At 43.9% G+C, this 17,732-nt stretch overlaps 1 protein-coding gene across 9 annotated transcripts in view; it reads right to left on the reverse strand.

The window, feature by feature from the left end:
- REXO1 (RNA exonuclease 1 homolog) overlaps positions 1-17,732 on the reverse strand; it is a 40,918-nt gene that overhangs the window by 22,086 nt on the left and 1,100 nt on the right. For 2 of the 9 annotated variants that reach the window (XR_012626587.1, XM_074851961.1), the window contains exons 2-3: positions 3,720-5,503; positions 342-443 (exon numbers count right to left, since the gene is read on the reverse strand). Coding sequence is in view for 8 of the 9 variants with exons in the window: in XM_074851961.1 (XP_074708062.1) it covers positions 342-443; positions 3,720-5,503 (1,886 nt within the window). In the remaining variant the exon portion in view is untranslated. Of the gene's footprint in view, positions 1-341; positions 444-3,719; positions 5,504-9,623; positions 9,720-10,286; positions 11,423-11,445; positions 11,569-12,492; positions 12,630-17,732 lie in introns of those variants that run through there. The other 7 variants (XM_074851965.1, XM_074851967.1, XM_074851968.1 and 4 more) reach the window with 7 other exon arrangements.

The raw sequence follows: 17,732 nt of genomic DNA on the forward strand, positions 1-17,732 counted from the left end.
TCCAACTAATTTTTAACTGATTGAATGAAGCTATATGGTAGAAAATGAAATTCTCCATCTATCCCAGTGAGTTACAAGGTGCAGAATCCATTTACTCTTCCACAGCTTACCCTTGGTTTTATTGGAGTTTTGCTGCCACTTGTAACAAATGCCTAACCACATTTTTCAGAAATCAGGAAGGGGAGGAAAGAAATCTGACACAGACGGATTCCAGCACAAAGAACTCACACGCTGCTGCCTGAACCTGGGACTGCACCGCTTTCCAGTGTTGTAACAGGACAGAAAATCCTCACTTCAAAAAAAAAAATATCTAAACTGTCGCTTTTAAAAGCTGCACTTACATTTCCTTGTTTGACAAGATGAGAGATCCTCCTTTTTTGGCCAGGAAACAAGGTAGTTAAGTTATCTTCTGCCTTTTCTTCATTTCCTTCCTCTTTGGACAGCTGGAAAACAAAAGAACAAGCTTCCAAAATTGAACAGACTTGAAGATCCCTCTCAATGAGATCTGAAAAGTCTCCTTTTAGGTTAACAGAAAGTCCTTGCAGGTGGCAGGTGAGAACAACATGTGGTCAGCTGCTGAACTACCAAAACAAACCTTGTTTTGAACCTAAAAGCCACCAACGAAGCCAACAAACAGCAGCATTACAGCTGCCACCCAAGCAGTCACTCACACACCTCACCTTTCAGGGCATTCTTAAAACCCAGGGGGTTTTGGGGTTTTTTTGGGAAGAACTTGGGAGCTGACTCATTCCTGCCTTTGTATAACGTGCTGCCAGAGCAGGTCCTGAAAAGCTGCTCAACACCACACCACAGTGCCCCCACTCCACATCTAGGGAAGCGTTCTCTGCAGTTTTATCCAGTAACTGGATACAGCCGTATCCGTAGAAAGACTGAGGTGACAAATTCCCAGGTCACACGCTTGTATGGCCAGAAACCCAGGAGGAAGTAACAGCACCTCTCCAGCTAAAGCTACTTCTGAGCTAACATCTCAGACCTGCTCCCGGGGGCCCAGGAGAACCACTTTAAAATCTTCTTTGAATTTGACTCAGCTGTTCATTTATACAAAACACACCACACAAGTTTATTTTTCAGAACTCTAGCTGCTCTTCAGTCAATCTTGCCTTCAGCTTCCCAGCACAACCCCTGGCCAAGCTCTGAGCAGAGACGAGCCTGACAATCTCTTCGAAATTCAGTGACAGAACTGAAGGCTGGATTTGGGGATGAGCTCAGACTCCACTTAGGCTGAGCTTGTGTTCATCACCACAAGGGCATTCTGGATGAGCACTTCACACTGAATCACTTCGCTGTCTAGGAACTCGGTAAGTCTGTTAATTCAGTTACATCCCCAATAAACTCTCTCACAAAGTGATCCTTCCTGGTGGAAAAGTACCACACTGCCCACATGTACCTTTCCTCTGGACTAGCACATTACTGAGATCAAACAACACAGACTCCATCTAAAAAATTATTCTATAAAAAAAAAAATCCCCCGTGACCAATCCCACCAGCCAGAAACGCAGCGAGGAAGCAGACACCTACTTACAAACACCCATCTCTCAAAGAAGGACCCCTGTGCTGCAATGCTTGTTCCTCCCTTTCCAAAACAGGGGCGAAATTAAATTTCAGTTCGGGGATATAAGGTAAAGCACGTGCAAAAGAAACACACGTGGCTGCTGACAGCTGAACACTGCCACTCCACACCAGAATTAACTGTTTGCAGTGAGTGGTAGCCCCTGGTTCAGCACTTTCTGAATTCAGCCCATTTTGAATCACCCTGTATATATAGAAAGCTCTAAATGGATTAGTATTGCGTGCCCTTAAACTATTTTCACTTAAATTTGGCAATTTGGAGAAACAAAGCCAAAAATAAAGTGCTCCTTCCTCACTGGGAATTATACTAAACACTGAAGAAAGAACAGCTGAATTTTAAACAAGCAAAATCAAGTAATGCTTAATAGTTCAGAAGAAAATCATTACACTGAACCACTTTCTTCTACCAAGGCATTTCATACGAGCGTAAAAAAGGTCTTTACTGGTCAGCAACACAGACTTCTCTCCGAACAGATTGGGGACGTTACTGCAACAGAGAGTTCAGCAAAAAGCTTTAATAGTCCAGCTATTCTTTTCAAAAGATGAGCTCTGCTCCCCACGCTGCAGATCCCGGCTCACTTTGTCCTCCGCATACAGATGGTCATGAATGGAAGAATTTTGTTCACGGCCACTTCACCCACCCAACTAACAAAAGCCTGAAAACCAGCACCGATTTCTGACGCTGGTTTTAGAATAAAAGTCAACAATTGGTCATACCAGGAGAAACTGCCTTCCCACCATGCAGTTGCACGGCTCCTGCTGCGCTCGCCCTGCCCCTCCTTCAGATCAATAATCCCAAAGGGACTCTTGCTGTGTTTGAAGGGCTCTAAACCAGAACATGCTGGAAGCCCTGATGGCGTCCCAGTACCTCCATTATCTTTTGGATGCAGGATAGCTGCAGCTGAAGCCGCTCAGTAATTCCTTGGATAGACACGCATCCCTTGGTAGCCCCTCTCCCCCAGCTCACAGAGGGCACCTGATTTTGTCACTGTGCCTCATTAAGCCTCCCAGGTAATACAGCTGACTCAGCAACGCTGATACCTCTGCACTGCGGTCAGATGTGCCAGATGGATAACGCTAGATACAAGTTTGGGGTGTTTTCTCAACGTTGCCAAATTTGTCACCTTTTTCGCTTTTAAAGCTCTTTCCAGTCCAATTCCCTGAACACCTGCTCTGTACACAAGTAAAATCATCCCAACCAGAAAACCCGGGTGTGCTGGGTTTGACAGCAAGTCAAACAATCCTGCCCGTGCACAGGCAGCCGCTCCCAGCATCGAGGGTTTGCTCTTGCTGCCCAGTTGAGCTCGGATGTCAGCAGATGAAGGATGAGTTTTGTCTGTTCCTATTTCCCTGCCTCAAATGCTGTTAGAGTATCACTGCCAGCAGCTGCTTTCTAGCCTTTTACACTTGCTCTGTTCTGTTTCAATCTTCAAAAACGAGGGTCTTGCATCCTCTGGGGACCAACTCACAGTCACTGGCTGAAGCCTTTTTATGTAAATGCTGTCTTTTTACCTCCTTATTCTGAAACCCCTTGTACCTTTTGAAGAAATTTTACCCTCCCGTTTCTTATTTGCACCACCTACAAGGTATCCAGAGATCCTCATAAGATATCTGTAGTATGCTTTTAAAAAAGTTAACAGTAATTTGGGGAGTTTCCAAAGTGTCCAGTGCCAACTACATCGCCTTGCTTGCACCAACACATTGTCCTGGTTCTACCTACTACTACATCCCTCAAACTATGCTGCAACAAGAAGGCATTGCCCAGATTAGTAAACTTGGATTAGCTTTGAAACACCCACAACATACTCTCTGAAGCCTTTTCTCCAGCCATCCAGGCCACCACAGTTCTTAGGCCAGATGGAGACAGAAGTAACTGAGAACCCTGAAAGCTAAAGGCCTTCCACACAAAAGGTCACTGAATCCTTACATTTCCCAGCAGTTTTCAATCCAGCAAGTAAATTCAGGTGCAAACTCTTCAAAGCACTCAGTCACGACAAGGATGAGATTCTTCCAACATATGGACTCTCCCTCCATACCCCTCTTCAGCTACTTGAAATAAGCAACACCACTAAACCAGAATCCTTTCACATTTAGAGGTGAGAGAACCAACCAACCCAAACCAGCATTACCTGTTTCCCCAGCCTTCCCTTGTCTTCAGTTTTCACATCAGTAGATTCGTTAAAAATCCTGAGACACTCTTCCATTGGATCTGACTCAAAGTCCAAGTCCTTCTCAAGGATGGAATAATCAATGTCATCAGATGTTGAGGAAGACGACGACGACTTTGACAATTTAGAGCGCTTCACTTTCTTTGTCCCTTCATTTTCACTCTCAGAGTCTGAACCACAGTCATCACCATCTGAGTCCGAGCTCACGTCAAGTAACGTGGATGGCAAAGGCCGGCCTTTGTCATCGTCATCTCCACTCTCATCGCCAAACAGATCAACATGACTCAAACTCTGCTGCTTCCGGCCCTTCTTTGGATCTCCTTTTTCTGTAGAACTGACCTTTTCTTTCTTTCGCTCCAGTGCTGGAGTCTTAGTCCCTTTCTCTTTGTTTTTACGACCAGAGGTTTCCTTACCATTTTTCACATCAGCTGTTTTCAGCTTGGAGTCTTTCTTGCTGCTGCCCAGCTTCTCTGTGCTAGAGCCCTTGACGAGACCCTCACTCTTGCTTTTCCCTGAACTACTGCTGGCGGACTTGGATTTTTCTTTCTTAAGCCCATCCACTTTTTCTGACTTTTGTTTTTCAGGTTTCTTTAAATTCCCATCAGTTTTCACTTTGACACTTTTATCTCTGCAGTTTTTCTCTTCACTCTTGGTTTTTAATTTTTCTTCTTTCTTGATCACTTTGTCTTTTTCTGTATTTTTACTTTTCTCCTTCTTACCAGCCTCACTGAGGCCAGGTGTTTTACTAACATCTGATTTCTTCCTTTTTGTTTTGTCTTTTGAGTCTTTGTTTTTATTTTCAATTTCCTGGTCATTCTTACCAGAACACAATTTCACTGCTTTTGCATTCTTGTCTGGTAAGTTTTTGGCAAGATTCTTCTGTGAACCTTGAAGGTCTTCCATGCCGTACTGCGCTGTCGCTTCTTTGCTATCCTGGGAAGCAAAGTCATCCAGTTTGGTGCTCTGCTCTTTGTTAGATAACCCATCATTTGACTCGCTTTCAGAACCAGCTTTTGACTGTGAACTAACAGAAGTTGGCTTATATTCCACATCAGCCTCATCTTCAGAGGAAGAGAACCTGGCATACACTTCATAATCATCAGGTACTTCACAGAGCTTCTTTCGTGAAGGAGAGTAAGACTCCTCATAACTAGACACCCTACCCCTTTTAGACCCCTTTGGCTCCTTTGTTGTGGCTTTGCTCAAAAGCCTGGCTGAGTAATTTGAAAGTGGGTCATATTCCAAGTCTGTAGAAGGCTTAGAGTCATCAATCACATATTTATTGTTAGTGACAGTGCTACTGTATTTTTTATTCTGTACTACAGCCTTGGGAACATATTCCAGTGAGCTACCTTTAGATCGGGAAGTATCCAAAGTGTATTTACTTGACCGGCTAGCAGCAGCAAGAGGAGTAGGGTTGTAGTCTGAGTTATTATTAAAGTTGTAGCTACCTGGATTATACTCTAAGGAGGTAAATGAATCATTTTGTGCCCCAGCAGCTGGCACGGGTGTATTTGAAATGAGAGAGGAGGCCTCTGAAGCACTGAACTCCTTTGTTGTTTCTAGCAGTTCCTCATACTTTTTCTGTTCTCTCTCAACTTCATTTTTGACTGCCTCAATGGCCTTGTTGACCAGCTCCAGCTCCAGAATACCGGGTGTCACATCTGTAATGTCAGCCAAAGTGCCATCCTCTGCCTCCAGCGAGGGCCTCGGAAGCTCTGGATTGTAGGGATCATAGCCTCGCTCTGTAAAAGAGAAAGAAAAAATAATTTACCACCAGTGATTTAGGTAAAATTTTCTTTGGAGTAGAATTTAAAACAAGATCTTTTTAAGGTCTGCTCTCATCAAAACCCAATACTGAAAGACACTACCAAAAGTCATGCTCTTGTCACCACAGAATAAGCATTTGATACCAAAAGCCACCAGTGACGTTCTCTGGCCAGCACCAGGTGTGGGACTAGACTAGATTTTACACACTGCTCCTGGGTCTTAAGGACTAAACATCTATTAACAAAGTGCTTTTATTACTCATGGAAAGCTCTATAAATTAAATATTCTTCGGGGCACCAAAGAGTAATCACTGTATTAGGACCAAGAGGAGCTGAGTATGTGCAGAATTATCTGCTTAATTCAACGAAGCGACCGAGGGAGGAAAGAGGATTCCAGTACAAAAACTGTGGATTAGGTTCTCACTTATTGAGGCCAACGCCTAAAGCCCACTGAAAGCCTCCGATATTCCTCAAAGCTCAGTACTTCTCACGGCAGCTGCAGGAAAACCAGTCTTACTTGGACTGACAAACTGAGCGCTGCTAGTAAGAAAAAAACTACGAGTACAGAGGCAACACAACTCAACCAACACAGAACAACCACCAAGAAATGAACATGAAACACCCAGAACATTTCTCTTTTCTGACATTTGTCTTTCCAGACAAGCCCCTTGGGTGGCCTCCCTTACCAGGCATTTCTAGGGCTACAGAGGATACGCTCTGAGCACGCTGCACAGCTCTGCCAACCACAGCTCTACAGGAGAGCTTCTGGAGAGTGATGGTTCCCCATGGAACTTGGATGGAAATGCCAAAGTAACCTGCCCAAGGGACAACTTACAACTGGAGAGTCTTAAAGCTCATCTCATAACATGCACCTTAAGAAGGACATCGGAGCAGTTGTCACAAGCATAAACGCGCTCTACTTTCTGCCATGGTATCCCAAACTCTCGTACCTACCTTTCCAACTCGTGGTGAAAAGGGAAAAGGATCTCATTCACACGCGTGTGCAGTGACAAAGTGCCAGAGAACAGGCAGCAAAATAACTTCACCTTGAAAAATTAAACTAGTAATGGAGGAACCCAGCAATAAAGACAACTGCATTTAGCAAGCTAGCAGGAGCTACAGGTAAGTTAATGGCTGCTGTTTTGACTTTGACCAGTTTTCAATCCTTGTTTTATCAGTGTCTCTGGATGCTGCTATTCCAGAGGAACTTTTTGTTCTTTGCTAGTAGTAAAACTGGCTTTCCAACATGTATACGTAGAAGATCAAAACAATAAGCAGCGAGATAAAAGATAGGAATAAAAAACCCTCTCAGGTCTAAGAGGGATGAGAGAATTTCTTGCAACAGCCAGAAAGTAACAATGTTTACAGGAGCCGTTTCTACCATTCTCACAAGATTGACTTTTTTCTCTGATTTTTTTTTTTTTTTTTTTTTTTCTTGAGAGGATCCATGAATGCACAGCTCCCTTTGGTAATAAGAAACAAATCTGTTAGCAGTTGGCAGAACTAGCCTCCAAGGAAGCAGAATAATAGAGACTGGGTTAAAATAAAGGCAGTGATTTCATAAAACACTTTTCACCCCCTTGGGTTTGCAAAGTTTCTTTCTAAACCAATTAGCTCCTGATTGAGCAGGGACTCTGGGCAATGGCAGTATGATGTCACCATCTTCCAAAGGACAGCCTGAGCTGTGCTCAGGACCAGAAATGTGGGGAAAAGGAACAAGGTGATATATTTCTATAACTAGCTCCCCCTCCACCTCGTGCAAGGTGCTTTACAACCAAGACACAAAGAGCATCTGCTCTTCCCCCTTAAAACAGCCAGCACAGCTCTCACCCTGGGGGAGAGAGGGAAGGAGAAGGTGGCAAACCAGAACACCTCAGCTGATGACGTACGCCAGACAGACTGATACCCAGAGCCCAGTCAGAAAAAGAAACCACAAAGAAATGCAGGTAACAAGGAAAAAACAGGAACAAACCTAGATGCAAACAGCATCGCCATCAAGGCTAGTATATGTAAACAGATTATCAAAATAATTAAGTATAAATATTAGCCTAACAGCTGATAAAGAACAGAGAGCCCTCTGTACTCACCACCTCTTTTCTCACCACTTTGTGAAATATCAACTCTATAGTGGTAGAGAAGACCAGTGCAGTGAATTCTAGAGGAGTCAGCTATTACCTTCTAACTCAAGATGGAGACCTAAAATTTAGCACAAGCATTGTTAAGGGAACAGCTGAAAGCCTGGTAATTTCTGCAGAGATAAGTATCAGGTGGCCCATAAACAAACAGAGGCAAGAACACAGAGTCTGGATCTAAAGACTTGCCAAAATAAAAAAAATCGACTTACACACCAAAAAAAACAGCCCCAAACTACACAAAAGACATCTTGTCCATGCAAAAAAGGAAACTATTTTAAATATATCAGGATACAGAGAAAGTAGAAGACAACCTAAGCACAGACCTGGTGTCTGATTCTCTGATGTTCATCTACAGTATAAAACCAATTTGCACATTTTCTTTCAATGGAATGACCAGATGTAAAAATACATTATAAACCCTGAGAACACCAGCAGACTTCGAGTTATCGTCATGAAAGAGCTCTTTTGTAGGCATGTAGGAGGCCTGATGGATTACCCAAGCGCCGCTGATCAAAGGCTACCTTTCCATGAAAGACACTTGTGTAAGTGGGCTCCACGATACTAATCAGGACTGTCACCTTTGGCCATGATGCATTTGCAGATAATGTAGTGGAAACACAAGCAGAAGGGGATTTTATATACAACTATATATATATATATATACACACACACACATATGTATGGAGAGCCGTATACACACAAGTCCCCAAAGTCAGAGAAATTAAATATGCTCTCTGAAATCAGACTGCCTTTTCTGATGCCTAATTACACTCCTAGGAACCGAGGAGAGGAAAGGATCTGTGGGCCACTGAGCCCACTGCCATGCAGACAGGCACCCAGCTACCCCCACACACCCCTTCTTACAACCTGGATACAAGATTCAAAGGAGTCATCTTCAGCTTTTGCATTTCAAACACTAATACGAACACCCATGCTGTAAAGAGAGATTACTACAAGATGAACTACACTGGTTTTGCTGTTCAGATACACGAGATGTCCGCAGGATTTCCGCTGAAGCAAAATGAGAGGCACCACATAGTGAAATAACTCTTTTTGGATGGATGTAAAATTGAGAGTCTACGCTGTCCTTTGAGAATCACGAGATAATGAGACTCGAGATGACAACTCCTTATAGGATTATGAACTAAACTGCTATCAGGACACTTTTTAAAATACAAACTATTTTAATAAATTAACGTACCTCAGTGTCCTCCCGAGACACAGAAAGGTGAAGTTAACATCAACACTATACAAAACAAGTTATTAAAAATTCACATAGGATCTCAGTGATCAATTTACTTAACCTAGAACTGCTTTAGAATATACCAAAATGAACTGCACTTAAATGAGCCATTTCAGCAGAAGCGTAAAACAACGTTCGTCCAAAAAACCAAGGTTGACTTTCTTTTCCTGGTTACAGTCATGTTGGTTCTGAGAAACAGGTGGAGCTGTTTTATTACAGAGCTTCTATAAGCTAATGACTCCTTGCTGTACACTGGTCCTTCTAGTTTGTGCAACAGGCAAAAGCAGTAAACAAAAGCTGACATTAAATGAATAATGGGAGTACAAGCTCACCTGTTTAATGTTAAAACTTACTTTACAGTGAATCATTCTGGAGAAAAAGATGTCTTTTTTTTAAAAGTACCCTACCAGAACACATACTTCAGATGCTTCCAACACAGAAAAGCCCAAACACATAACAGGTACCGGCCGTTGTAAATCTGCAGGTTTTGGAAGAGGAGTCAAGCTCTTGCACCCATGTGGGACACGGATGACAACTACCTTCCTTCCAGATATAACAGAGTCGCTAAGCAGCAGTAGCTGCTGCTAAACAAAAGGGAGGCAAAAATTAGAAACTTTCAAATTTATGGCAATTAGGATCTCATAAGGGAAGGGTTTGCTGGCCAAGCTGCAGAGGGACCAGCACAGGCCAGAAAACAGCGAATATTTTCAAGACCTACCACTGCTGAAGTCACCCATTTTCCCGGGTCACCTGGAGCTGGCAACAAAGGTGCATTCATCAGGAGATGGGGAAGGTGAAAGCTGTTGGGGGACCTCTTTGGAGGAAAAAAAAAAAAAAGGCATTTTGATTTTAACGTCATCAGAACTGCTTTATTAGCTTAACAGCTTGCCTGTGTTTACAGTGTCAGTACTTAGCAAACGGACAACCTTGCGATTACAGAAAAATTATCACCATTGGAAAATTATTTTAAGCTTTTCATTTAATGCTTCACAGAAGAGACAGTGGTTTCTCAAGAACAAAATGTTTCAAAAAGGCTTTACCAGCAGGCTGAGTTTTGCTACTCTTCAGAATTAAACAGCACAAAAGAAATGGCAGTTTTTGACGCAGACCCCATTTGTGAGTACCCACAGCAAATTTCCAATAATTAATTTAACAATAATATCCAACCACTTGGAAATAATTAACACTGAGATTTAAAATAGTACATTTCAAATAATTATCCAAAGTAAATGGGGTTAGGAGAGCAGGTAAGAGGAGCTAAGAGAAATGTTTATTCAATTTCAAATACAACCCTTGTCCTAATGATTTATTTTTGCTCCTTCTTTCTCTTTTAAAATAGTAAATTTAATTATTAAAATGAAGTATTAAAAGCATAGATAACCTCGTGCTGGTCTAAGAACATCAGGGAAGTAAGGTTTGAGAGGTATTACAGCCAGTCTAGTCCAAGCTGGCCCCTCCTTACGCACCCCACTCCTCGCAGTTGTTACTCCATGAGAGGTATTTGATGCCACACCACAGCATCAAAGTACATCATGAACCAATATGGTCATTTCTTTACTGGAAAAAAGGAAGCAAATACGAGAAAAGAAAGTCTTATATTAGGAAGGCTAAAAAAAGTTCAGTCACCCGTCACACTGCGGTATTTTTAAACATGCTGTGACAAACCCGGGGTACGGTTTCACCAGGTGTTGTGAGCCAAGGTAAGCGCTCGGTGCCAGCGAAGGACTGTCTTGGTGGGCTGAACTGGTTGAGGGTGTCACAACCAGCATAGGGACAGGTGGATCACACCGAGGGACAAGAGCAGCCGGACATCATCCCACAAGCCATAAACCGTTTTCTCAGCTCAGCCGCCCGAGACTCCTGACACGCCGTGGCCAGAGAGGAGACACGGACCTGCCTGAGTGTGTCCAGTCCAGCAAGGGAGCAGCTCCAACGTGGGTCGTGTCACTCCCGAGCAGGCAGCGTTATCGGGGAACCACTCACTTGGGTAGGAAACTCACTTTGACAGGAGGACGTTAGGGCACACCCCTCAAAGCAGCTCAGACAGCACCATCCAGGGAAGCAGTACACACCTCCTAACTTTATTCAAGAAAACGCAACTTGGTGCAGTTTTGCCTCTGGCACAGCAGAACAGGCATCTAAAAGGTCCTCAAGTCTACTAAATATTAAATCCGAGTTAAATCCAAGGACGCAAAAGCTGGAATAAGACAGTCCGGCCCATGCAAAAGCCATCATTTACATTCCTCTCTCACCACAGCAATTTACAGTCCCACCCGCTCTGGTGCTAAAACAGCAGCAGCAGGCAAAGGGCATCAGAGGCATGTCAAGATCTGTGATAAATGCAATGTTTTCCTAAGAGGAAATCACACCATTGGTACATTTCTCCCACAACCTTGAAAAGAACGCAAGAAGCCTAACTGGTGTATTTGCCAGGGACAGGGGCAGAAAGCAAAGGTTGGCACCCAAAATATCATGACTGCTCCCCAGGCTGCTACCCCGACCCCACAGCCTGTCATCACGCAGGCTAGAAGGTGTCTCACCGTTTTAAAATCGATGATACATTAATCTGGATATTCAGTGTTTGGATTCTTTGGAGATCTTTCCATTCCCTCTCTCATTTTAGCTTTAAAGTTATTCCTCAATATACAAGAAAAGTTGAAATTCTGTTTGGAAAAAAAAAATGTTAACGGAGACTTATTTTTTCTGTTTCTGAGAAAAAGACAGACCAGAAAACATTTCCACATCTCCTGTATAAATATTAGGTAAAACTAAGGATATACTCCCAAACTTAATTAGTAGAGCAAATCTTTTCAAAGAAGCAGAAGAAAAAAAAAAGATACTTCAAGTATTCTAGTGTCTTCTTTTCTCTTTATTCAACTCCACCTTGAAAACTTACTTTGACCAGCATGGTCACAGCAGTAACACTACTTCTCACCCACCAGTCCCTTAATTTTCCAGCCTTTCTCAAGATAAGTTATCTTCTCAACACCTGTCTTATTTCTTTAACTATTTCAAGAATTCCTATTTAAGAAAAAAAACCCCACAACAGTATTTCAATACAGTTACAACTGGACACTTTGAAAAACAAAGTTTAAAACTAAAGAAAAGCACCTTTCAAGCTATATTACATTTAAAAACTTCAGCTGTGACTTACGAAGGGCTAAAACCAAGACTTAAACTGGTTTTAAAACATGTCCGGCTTTAGTTAACTCAAAAGCAGGAATTAATACTTCGCAGCTCCTTTACAACTCAGACACCTGCAGCTCCGCAGAGTATTTTAATCAGCTAACCCAACGCACTCCCCGATTCTCAGCACAGATCCTCTCTTTAATAAAAAGGTTAGACCTCACAGGGAAATGAAAATCCTTGTGCAACTAAACCTTCCAAAGCAGAGCTTTTTTTGCATAGTCCATATATTTCAGAGGCAGATGCAACCCTGAGGACCAAAGCCTCATGTTAAATGAATGGCTAACACGTGAAAGCCTCTCTGGAGAAGGCGCTTCTCTCGCCGCTGCTTCTTCACGTACTGCAACCCACACAAAAACACAAGTTCACTCCACAGTAAGGCAAAAACTTCAAAGAATTACCTGAGCTCCCCGCGGTTAATAAATATTGCAGATATTTGTTCATGCTGTACTTGAGGCTTTTAATATCTGCTTGGTACTGCTAAGACACTCCGGCAAAGGCTTATGGCACAACACCGCTGACCATGTGCTGACACAGCACTTTCTGGGCTGCAGAGATAATTAGGGCAGGACTTACCAACCCAAAGTCCCGCCTTCACCCTCATTTACTCCCAAGTTGGATTGGGTTTTACTCAAGTATCTACAGGGGCTTTTTGACCGTTGTGGTTTTTTTTTCCTTTCTTAGAACGACTACTCTCATCTTGGGGGATTTTTTGACATCTTACTTCCTCCGCTCCCCGATTGTACATGTTGCTTTTGCTCGATTTGAGCAACACACGTTGGCAAGCACAGTGGTTTCCCAAACAGCGATCCCCTCATCCCACGGGGGCCCCCAGCAGCCAGTTCCCCAGGCGCAGCCCAATGCCACCCGACTCCTCCAGCCCCGCAGCCCACGCTCAGACCCAGCGGGGAAGGAGGCTGCAGGGCAGGCAGACAGCCTGGCCCTGCCTGTCGGTGCCTGCCTGCAGCCTCTCCCGTGTTACGTGAGCCAACACGCCGCCCCGGCGCCTCCGACCCGCCTCACCCAGCACAGGGAACCCCCAGGAAAGTGGTTTGGAAAACCCCAGGCTAGTGAATTGTGCTTCCCACTTCTCCAGTGCTAACACAGCACTGCAGTGTCTGACAAGAGGAAAAAAAAAAATATATCAGAGGAAGCGTTTAAGTGTCAGGTAAGATACTTCACACTGGAGAGAGAAAACCTGTAAGGGCAGACAAAGGGCTCCTGTGGCGGACAGAGGGGAGCCCAGGGAGCTCGCAAACACCAGCACAAGGTTAGTGCCTCCGCTACCCACGCAGGTCACTTCACCTTCGGCCTTCACAATCCTTCGGGCTTGACAGAAATTTTCTCTCACCTCCTGCTTTTCACAGCCTGTAACTGGAGCGAGGAAGAGCCACGTGCAAGCTCAGGGCCGAGCCTCCCCACAGCCACACACCCACTTACAGAAAGACCAAGAATCGGAAGTGCCCTGCCAGCCCACACTGAAATCCCAACACATAAAGCGGCTGCACCTGCCCACCCACAGGAAAACTGCCATAACTGACAATTTAGTCAAATGACAAGAAATCCCTAACCACTGGAAAGCCATGACATTGATTTACATGAAAAGACACATCCTAACCTTAGCGTCAGGTGGGCTTTCTATTCTTCATTTCAAAACTCAGTTAAAAAAAAACATCCACTGGTGACATTTTGGTAATTACTGTCCTAAACACAAATGTGAAAAAAAAAAAAAAAAGCAGCCTTAGCAACACCCCCCACATGCAGTTCATGGACTAGAGCACTGACACTGAACCACCCGATTTCCTCTCTTGTTGAAGAAATCCCGAAGGCAGTTCCTAAATTTCCATTTCTGCTCATTCGATTTCCCCGTAGCAAATACAGTAATAAAAGCTCTTTCCTACAAGATGCTGATCTTGCACAACATCAACTACAGGAAGGAAAACGCATCTGTTAAAGACTTTTTTTTCACCCTTTCTACACATGGCGTGAACCAGCACTGTATAAGTAATACAAAGGCAATCCCAGAGTGCAGGGAGGCTGCTGCCACCAAACACCGCTGAGTTTAATGCACAGCCCCTCAGCAAAGTGCTGACAGGTGAAGAAGATAACAGCCTCGATCCTATGGTGGCACATGGGCTGAGGATGATTAAAGTTGGGTTTTAACATTTAAAGAGCCGCTTTACTTTCACCAAGTATCATTTTACACGGTGTTTTATATACGAGTCACAGCCATCCCATGTGGTTGCTTTCCAGCTGGACTTTGAAGAAGGGAGAGGTGAAGTGTCTTCCTGCATCAGTGACAGGATCAACAGAATTAACGTAGGGGAGATAAGCCCAAGGATTTCTCTGCACCTGACCTGAGCAAACAAGAGTCAAATGGTGTTACAGCAGCTTACTTGTGGGCTGGGTGGTGTAAATCACACAGAGGTGAAAAACTCATCACTGGGCAGTACCACATGAACTCATCCAGCCACCTTTCAAAGATACAATCTTGATCTAATCTGCAAAGCCTTGCCCGTTCAAATAGAAAATCCACACAGCAAGAAAACTGCTCCACAAACTTTGGACCATACCAGAAAACGGCAGAGCAACTGTCAGTACACACCACTCTAGAATAAAGTAGTTCAAGGCAGGGTGCTGAAAGCCTTGCTCTTCCCATCTCACGCTACTACCAGGATTAGAGCAGACAAAGAGGAACCCAGACCTCCAGACCTGGACGCAGCGTTCTGCTCTGGGTTCAGAAAACATCCAACTCTTAAGCATCTCCTGACAGCTCCTATCAAACCCACTAAACCAAAGAGCTGATTTCCTTAAGATATTTATAAAGAGATGTATTACACTTCTTTTATGTCTTTCAGCATACTCAGGACCTAGACTTTAAAAAGAGACCTATTTTTCTCCTCTACAGCTCTTGAAGAGATGCTTTTAGGACTGAAGGCAGTTTTCCCTCCTACTTACACAGCATGCTTTCAAAGCACTTCACATGCATTCAATAATCTTTTCATCCTGCTCTGAAGCAGGTGGGTTTTAGTCATTTTGTAGATGGAAAAAGCACTTCAGCCAAGACAGGATTCGAATTGGCAATCTCCAAATTCCCAGTCCTGCAAGACTCACGTCCTATTTCTCAGCCCACCAACACTGCCGTGGAAATACATCGGTGCATGCTACCACCCAGCACCTTCCTCAGCTTTCAGCCAGCCTTGAATTTCCACAAGTCTCCAGGTAGCCACACTCTTTTACCATGCAGGCAGATACTTGCAGCAAAGACACTGCTATAGATTTGCCACATGAAGTATCACACGTTTCAGAGCTCAGTTCAAACGTGCCCTACGGACCAGACACATCACACCGGTTCCCTCCTCACCCAACAAGTTTGTATTTACTGAGCTGCTTTCAGAGGGGATGAGGAGGGAACACCTGCCACTGCCAAACAGCAGCAGATAGGGGAAAACTCAGTCTTCCTGCTGCTGCTGCTGATCCCCTAACAGGCATGGAGGCCTTTCCACCACTGTCTCCCAGTGGTTGGGACCATAGAGCATTGTATGAAAAATAAGGATCATCTATTATGAACATCTGAACATTACACTCCTCAAGAAATCTGGAACAGTGGGGGGGGGGGGGGGGGGGGGCAGGGGGGGAAGAAAAGAAGAACAGTGCTACGCCCCACTAAAATCTCTTTTCACCTCCTCTCTGCTCCATCTGGCACATGTCCATAGCCTCCTCCCACCACAGCCTGGCAAGGCCAGCTCCACTTCTCAGTTTTCAAAAGCTACTTTCAAGGCTACAGAATATCTACTAAGAGTTCTGGGGTTACCACCAGTCCTGCAGTGATCCAAAAACATCAAAGTCAACTTCAGCCTTGAATCAATATGTTTAGCAGGCTGATTCTTCAGATGTTATCCTTTTTTCTAGGCACTATCCCAGAAAACACAGATCTGCACTGTAGCTCTTGGTGTAGATACCACCTGCTTTGGCAAAAGAAAAAATTATAATTTTAAAGCTTATTTATCGAGTGACGTGATTAAATAGGTCAAATATGCCCCAGTGCACTGTTACAAGGCTACTTTAAAACAAGACAAGCAGTTTCACTGACAGGGAGCAACTTAGGTTGGATGAGAACCTGCTTTCAAGAAGATGGTTGCCTGGTTGCTAGCTAAACTACTACACCCTCTAGTGTAAATCTTAAATACATCCTTCCAGGCTAGAGGAGCTTCAGACAGACAGAGGAAAAGACAGGAGCACTTCAGCCTGAACCCTTCAGATGAAGCTAAGCCATAGCACTGCTGAAAAAGGAACTGCAAAGCATCTTGTGCTCCTATAGAAATCAGGCACCTTACACAACCCTGCTAAAGTCTTTTCTAAAAGACAGCGTTTTGCAGCAGGTTCATCGCTCATTTTTTATTTCTAAATCAAAATCAACATGGAAAAAAATGGCTGAAGTCCAACACTAGCTGAGGCAGAATTTACAGTTGGTTATGACAGCCGTGCCATGCATTAAATGCCAAGAGTTTGGGAAAGAGGGCAGGAGCACCCGCTGAGCCGGCTGGCGGGAGTGGGAGGCAGCGGGCTGGAAGTTAAGCCTCGCAATCCTGCTTCTTTCGCAAGTGGCAGACTCTTCACCTAGGAAAATTAGACCCACACTCCAGCTTTTGTTTTTCAAAAGCCAGAGCTTCTCTAAGAGCCATAATACAGTAAGTAAACCACTCTCACTCCCCAAAACGCAAGCTTTTTCTCCTGGGTCACTAACACATCCAAGCCAAGCCTAACAAGACATTGGGACAATTTCTTTCTTGTCATTCACACTCAGCTCTGACATTAACACTTTTCAGCCAGTATTAGAAGCTGCACACACTTTCCAGGTGCATCAGGAGGTTTTACTAAAGACCAACCTTCACTTCCCCATTTCAAAAATCAAAACCAGCACCAGTTTTTATTTAGTGCAGCAGCATCTGTTTCAGGTGGCAGACCAAAATGAGCAAATCTAGTTCCAAAACTGACACTCTACAGATATTCAAAGACAAACAGGAATAGTACACTGAAAGATAATTATCATATCAAGCACCTAGAGGATCACCCTAAAAGGTTCTAGGGAGCTTTTCAAATTCAAAAGAACACTGAAAGAGGCAAAAACTTTTGTCTTTCTAATACGGTATCTGTGTCTGCCTGTGACAGCCCTGAACATGTTTCCTTTATTCTGAATTAAAACACAGTCGTAAGTTGACCTGGCAACCAGGAGACATGAAAAATTAATAGTCTTCCACACTTGTGAATAACCCAAGCTTAAGCAAGCACAGAAAAAACACAAGTTGTGCTTTATTTTGACAACTTCTGCTTCAGGTCGTTAGAGACCACACGCACTAGCAAGTATACCTAACTGAAATAACAAAGCTTTAACAAGAAAGCAAGCAGCACTCTTCTAAGGAGAAGAATGAAGGCCTTTCTCTCCAAATAAGCAGATCAGTAAATAACGTAAGAAAAACGACAAGAGTTGCTGGAAGAACAGAGGAGAACAATAGCCCACTAGCTTTTTGTAGCCAAGTTTCATTTGAGAAACCTGGCAGCACTCCATGCCTTACTCAAGTCCCTCATCAGCAGGAGGGAGGCCTGGCTCACCGCAGCCCCCCCGCGACACCCCACCAGC

Source organism: Strix uralensis, chromosome 27, assembly GCF_047716275.1.
Source record: "Strix uralensis isolate ZFMK-TIS-50842 chromosome 27, bStrUra1, whole genome shotgun sequence".
Lineage (NCBI taxonomy): Eukaryota > Metazoa > Chordata > Aves > Strigiformes > Strigidae > Strix > Strix uralensis.